The sequence below is a fragment of the Nuphar pumila genome, chromosome 17 (genome assembly GCF_984573655.1).
Source record: "Nuphar pumila chromosome 17, dmNupPumi1.hap1.1, whole genome shotgun sequence".
Taxonomy (NCBI): domain Eukaryota; kingdom Viridiplantae; phylum Streptophyta; class Magnoliopsida; order Nymphaeales; family Nymphaeaceae; genus Nuphar; species Nuphar pumila.
This window is the reverse complement of record NC_143265.1, coordinates 6,830,629-6,837,012: the sequence shown is the minus strand read 5'-3', so window position 1 is coordinate 6,837,012 and position 6,384 is coordinate 6,830,629. Positions and strand designations below refer to the sequence as shown.

General features: G+C 40.5%; 1 protein-coding gene across 1 annotated transcript; it reads right to left on the bottom strand.

Annotated features, from left to right (window-relative positions):
- Positions 1–35: 35 nt before the first annotated feature.
- LOC149811499 (chloride channel protein CLC-a-like) lies at positions 36–2,550 on the bottom strand. The gene is made up of 4 exons (XM_089993967.1): positions 2,253–2,550; positions 1,643–2,175; positions 430–1,537; positions 36–277 (listed from the first exon to the last, which is right to left on the bottom strand). The coding sequence occupies exons 1-4, from the start codon at positions 2,439–2,441 to the stop codon at positions 161–163; spliced, it is 1,947 nt and encodes a 648-aa protein (XP_089850093.1). The 5' UTR covers positions 2,442–2,550; the 3' UTR covers positions 36–160.
- Positions 2,551–6,384: the final 3,834 nt, after the last annotated feature.

Here is a 6,384-nt window from a genome sequence, read left to right as displayed (position 1 = left end):
TATTTCCTCAACCCTCGTCACGGCAACTAATTATTGTGATGAGAAATATGTATGTGAATGTGGTCAAAGTATACAAATTTGATGCATATGAATCAAAATAGACATAACATCAAGGTCATGGGGCCTTAAGTGTGAAACTCCAAAGCCTGGCTGCAGAGAGTTAAGAAGTCATCTTCTCTTTTGTTTTTTCCTTGCTGCCATCTACATGTGGAGATGTGCTCGCAAAATTGCTGTCTGTGAAGTCTCGCCTGGTCAAGATGCCCACCACAGATGATACCTGCAAGAAAGAGAAATGATGAAGATACTTTTTAGAACATAATCTACTCTATTCAACTTGAAAGACTTTTAAGGTATCCTGCAAACTGTAGACTCATTTGATTGGACGGTTACACTGATGAGTTGGTCCAAATCTTGGGTCCCCATCCTTACCTGAGTTGTTCGGCACCTGGGCACTACAAGCAAGTGCCTGAGCCCAACTTGCCTGAACAAGACCAATGCCTTGGCCATTGACATGCTTTCTACCACTGTGTATGGTGTTGCATTTGTAATTGGATGAAGATCAACAAACATTTCCATCTCCTCTTCAGTCAATGCTGCCACTATCTTATCCTCCTCCACGGATTTCTTTGCATGTTTGGCTGGCTTGAACTTCTCTTCTGCCTGCCACTCTGTCACCCTTTTCTTCTCCCTTAGAAACCATTTATTCTTCAAAACATCCACCAACTGCCATCTTAACACCACTCCTTGCAGCTCTTCTTCTCTATTTCCCATCTGCCTATCAACCACAGGGAATCCATTGTGCGTGCACCTGTTTAACACCTCCACCAGTTTTCCTACTCTCTCTACTCCTTCCACCACCACCACCTTTGGTTTCAGGCCAACAAATTCACCAACTGTCAAATTTTTCATCCATATCCGTGCATTAGCATCAACAAATGGCAGCCCTTTGAGGTGGAGAATTATTTCATAGATGCTTGGATTGAAGTAGTCCCCAACAGTTTTTGCTACGAGTAGGACAAGCATGGTAATGGGCAACAGGTGAAGGTTGTCGGTCAGCTCAAGGAAGATGATACAGAGTGAGACAGTCATCCTCATTGAACCAGACATAAGTGAGGCAGCACTAAGGACGGCCAAGAGACCTGAATCGATATTTGTAAAGAGGAAGGCTGAGAAGAGTCTGCCGAGGGAGGAACCCATGAGGATGATGGGGAGGAAGAGACCAGAAGGGACGGCAATGCCAAAAGTGATGAGGCCAAGTATGCAATATAGGGAGAAGAAAATGAAAATGGGGATAGTATGAAATTGGCAGGATGATGAAAAGAGTGTGCGAACGGCATCATCATTGGTGCAGAGTAGGAGGGAGGCAAGGTCATTGTAGTGCGAAGCAGGGCAGTTGAATCTTTTCAGACTGGACGAAGGGCATGAAGAACTAGAGCTACAGGGAGAACAGGGGGAGAAAAAAGGGAGAGCATACATGCAGCAAGATGTGAACAGGGAGACCAAGACAGCAAGCAAGAATTTGTGAAGGCGACCTTTCCTGCACAGGAAAGAAATTTAAGTGCGCAAGTTATTACGAAAACTGCAGTAAATTGTAAAAAAAAAATCATTACATCAATATGATCACAGAAGAAGAAATGTTTACTCATTGATAAGGCTGTAAAGTCTGAGAACTTTGTGAAGGAGGTAATTGTAGAGACTGCCAAATGCTCCACTAATTGCACCAACTGCTATAACAGAGACCAGATCTTTGGGATGGTAGCTTACTGTGATGTTGCTGATATCAAACATTATAAGTCCACCTTTACCAAATAATCCACATCTTCCGGAATTGCAGTACTCCATGAAGCCTCTCAAGACCACAACCACTGTTGCTGTACTAAAGAAGGTTCTCCATAGTAGGGCACTTCTTAGCCACGTAGCTACTTCTTCCAAAGCGAACAAAACTCCACCAATTGGAGCTCGAAATGCTGCACAAACACCAGAGGCAGCACCGCAGGTCATAAGATCGCAGCGGTCTCTATCATTGTTAAAATACCGGAGCCACCGCCAGGTGAGATGATATCTGGTGGAGCCCCCTTGGCCAAGCAATGAAGCAATGCAGGCACCAATGTGAACCAGGGGCCCCTCCTTCCCAAGATCTAGCCCCGCAGACACAGCAGCGATGCTTCCAAATATCTGCAACCATTGAACCAGTGTGGGTGGAGACTATTGTGCCTCTTTACTATCAAAAGTTAGGGTTCTGAAAATTTTACCTTAACGATTAATGGAGCAGCGCCAAACATATTTGGTGTGTCGACACCATTAAGATAAGCTTTAATTTCTGGTATTCCGGGTCCAGCAGCAGTTGGTGCAAAGCCCACACAGAGAGCAGAAGCAAACGCTGTTAGAGCAAGATTGGAGCCAGCAAAGTAAACAAAACCCATCAAGAATCTGCATTCCATGATCGAATTAAAAAAATCCCTATCAGGTTTTCTGTTGCATTTGGTTTACGTTTCATACTATCAAAGAACATAAGTATGGTCACCGAACTTTTTTCCTCGACCATGTTGGAAACTGCAAGCAGCTTGAAGCCTGCAATATTCTCCACTGCAAAATTGATGAAGAATGCCACCAGTCCAGTGAAGAAACCCACCAAGAAAGCAAATGTCCATTTGAGAAGTATGTATTGTAACACCTGAGCTGTTGATATGCTCCTCCAGTCATGCTTAAACAGATCACTCTCATTGATCCTAACATCAAATTTGAAGCAACTTCAATATCAGAAACTGAATAAAAAAATAGTTCCTGTTTACTTGGTGCAGCGAAAACTCTACTTTATGATACAAGAAATGATTGAAATTTGTTGATCTGGTGGTATTGAGCATTTACTCATAGTCCAGGCTTTCTACAGGTGAAACCTTTGCCCCCATCATGGCTAGATGGTTGCTCTCAAGCAGCTGGCGATCCAAATTATTGTCTTCCAAGGTTTCTTCCACATATCCTCCTTCCATTTGAATTCTTTCTGTTTCTGATGGATGGACTTCCATTGCAATTCAATAATGTCTGGGAGCGTTATGCTGACCAAGACGAAAGGCAGTGGAAAATGAATCATTTGATCGACAGTTCTCGTTCTTTTAAAATTGTAGTTTCTACATGCATGGGCAGACACAGAGACATATTGTTCACTAATATCTGATCGAGATGGACAATTTTTGACCAATGAAACCTGAACACGTGTACTGCTTTGCAAATTCAGGCAGGGTTAGAGAAGAGTAATAATCCAAGCACAAATCATTTGGCTTTGCACCCCACCCCCGCCTTGTTTTTTTTTTGTTTTGGGGGCTCTAGACCAAGGAGAAACCCCTCATTACCAACAATACATTTGCTGGCCTTCAGTTGGTAAAACCATTGAGGTCTCTCTCTCTCTCTCTCTCTCTCTCTCTCTCTCTCTCTCCTGATTATTGGGGACTACACTTAGCTTTGACCTTGCAGCAAGGGATGCCCTTTATGTGTTGGACTGTGTTCATCTCATACTGATTGACAAACCACAATTGCCCTTAACCATAAAATCCGAGCCTTTATAGGCTTCCCCCTTGTTTTTCGCACTTGAAATCTTAGTTTTTTTTATTTTGACGAAGGAACTCTCATTGAGAACCGGGTTACTTAATGAGTCTGCCTCCCTACAAGGTAAAACTTTGGGTTGAGGACATGACCACCCAGCCTTGCCTCAACTGTTATAAAGCAACAGTAGACCCCATGTGCCAGCGGGATTCGATCCTGAGCCTTCAGCTTGACACATGACCCTGCTGACCACGTCTTAAAATATTATAGGCAATTGAGGGATTTGAGCACTAAACCCCAACCCTCATCCAAGATGGAAAGATTCTTCATGCAAGATAACACATCCAAACCCACAATTTTCCTTCCTAGTTAATGCCATTTACATAACATCTTGATGCATGTTCAACATGGTACGGCTTACTGTACTTTTAGATCATATTCTTTACTATATATTATATGATAAAATATTCCCATTTATCAGGAACCTGTCTGGTTCATGAAGTGGACCTTTTTTTTTTTTTTTGAAAGGCAAGATGGGGTTAGGCAGACCCCACCAGTTATTATCTTCAACATACCACGAGGGTTTGAACCTGCAACGTCCCACCACAAGGAGACGTGTACTGACAGCTCCTACCTATCACGCGGAGCCCCTGTTGGTGTTTTTGTGGGACCTACTTGACACCGCGATATGAACGTTAGGTTGAATATTTATACCTATAAAAATCTGCCAAATTTTTTAACGGATTGATCAGATCCGGGTTTGACCCACATGAGTTTTTCTGATGGGTAGATTAGCCAATTGGGTAACCCTAAAACTCAGTAGAACCCAACTCCAAAGGGCCCAAACAAGCTCCAAGTGGGTTTGGCTTCATCGAACCAGGATCAAAGAGTTTATTGCGTTTATTATGAAGGCCGGGTCTGGACAATAAGAATATGTCAACCAGGCTGTCCACATGGACTTGTGGGCATGTGGGTGGGGTCTGTTGTGGAAGCATCTGCTCCTTTCAAAGAAGGGATAACCAGGAAGAAAGTGACGGAGACTTATAGGTCACCTCATCCACATGAAGGGTTCTAGTTTTCTTTTTCTCCCATGTTCATGGTGCATTCATTTCCTTGTTTTTATATACATAATACACATATCATATACATCATGAATCATTTCAGTTGGATGCTTATCCAATGGTAGCCCTTTTCAGTGAAACATTTATGCATGTAAAAACAACACATAAGCATATATATATATATATATATATATATATATATATATAGAGAGAGAGAGAGAGAGAGAGAGAGAGAGAGAGAACTGAACATATTAGGCCCCTTTTTTCGTTAGGCCTCATAGTTTTTAAGTGTTTTATGATAGATCTGAACTGTTAGATGTGTTTAGCATGCTCTATTTAGCATGAATCGACTCTTGGATCATGTTTTTTCAACACAAATTTATATTTTTATGCGCCAGAAAAAATTGATGCCTTCATAGCCATTGATTTTGGATCACCGGAAAAATCTGCCGGTTGTCCAAAAGTTGGTTCCCACTAAACAAAACTTATAAATCACATATATGGTGTTAGATGTGAGAAAAAATACCTAAAACTATGATTTTTGAAGGAGCCTAATGAGACCTAATGGAAAAGGAGCCTAAGGAGCGCATTACTCATATATATATATATATATATATATATATATATATATATATATATATATATATATATATATAATACGTTCCTTTAGCTCCCTTTTTTTAGGTCTCATTAGCGCCCTTCAAAAATCAGTTTTAAGTATTTTGTCTCATGCCTAACACCATAGATGTGATCTATATGTTTTGTTTAGTGGGAACCGGCTTTTGGATCGCCAAAATCTGACCTGTATATAGTTTTTTTGGTGATCCAAAATCAATGGCTACGAAGGTGCCAATTTTTTTGGCTTATAAAAATGTATTTTTTAACTAACAAACATGATCCAAGAGTCGATTCTCACTAAATCGAGCATGCTAAACACATCTAACGGTTCAGATCTATCATAAAACACTTAAAACCTATGGGGCAGAATGGGGCATAACGAGAAATGGAGCTTAGTATGTTCAACTCTCTCTCTCTCTCTCTCTCTCTCTCTCTCTCTCTCTCTCTATATATATATATATATATATATATATATATATATAAACCTGTATCATCGAACGGGTTACTCATCAAACAAAGGTCTGCTATCCACTACCGATCGTGCGTTGATCAGTGGCAGACGGTATTTTCTTTGCAAAAAGACACATTTAGCACGCTACCTCAGCTAATTGTGTTTTTTCCACACATCACATTAGTGGTGGTCGTGACAACCGCTAATGTCTTTTTTGCTTAAAATGGATGTGCCTTGCGCGTCTGATGTATCGTTCGTCATATATATATATATATATATATATATATATATATATATATATATATATATATATATACACCTGCCTACCACACCTTCCTACTAGCGAACAGGGTTTTCCGGGTTGATTTTCACAGATCTGAGCCTTCACATGCATTCAGCATGGTTAATTTGCTAAAAAATGATACTTCCATATAGGAATGGGAAAACGACCCCCGAGGGGTAGATTGTATTTTTTTGATTAAAAAAGTGACTTTTTAAGCCTTGAATATTTATGATATTTGGAAAAAATTTACACTGTCAATTTTAAAACCCCATAAAAAACTTACCCATGTATCCTAATGGTTGATGCAAGAGCTGATTCCTATAAAGTCAAGCACATAGAATGCATATGTATAATCAGATTTGAGAAAAAAAGAATCCTTCAAAAGCCCTGTAGACTGAGTAGGGAAAGATCGGTGTAGGCAGCTACTATAT

Excerpts from the sequence above, each read along its gene's own strand:
- LOC149811499 (XM_089993967.1), bottom strand. The coding sequence starts at position 2,441 with ATGGAATGCAGATTCTTGATGGGTTTTGTTTACTTTGCTGGCTCCAAT. Across the intron at positions 1,538-1,642 it reads CTTTACAGCCTTATCAATGA|GAAAGGTCGCCTTCACAAAT; the intron begins GTAAACATTTCT and ends TTTCCTGTGCAG. Across the intron at positions 278-429 it reads CCAGGTGCCGAACAACTCAG|GTATCATCTGTGGTGGGCAT; the intron begins GTAAGGATGGGG and ends TCTTTCTTGCAG.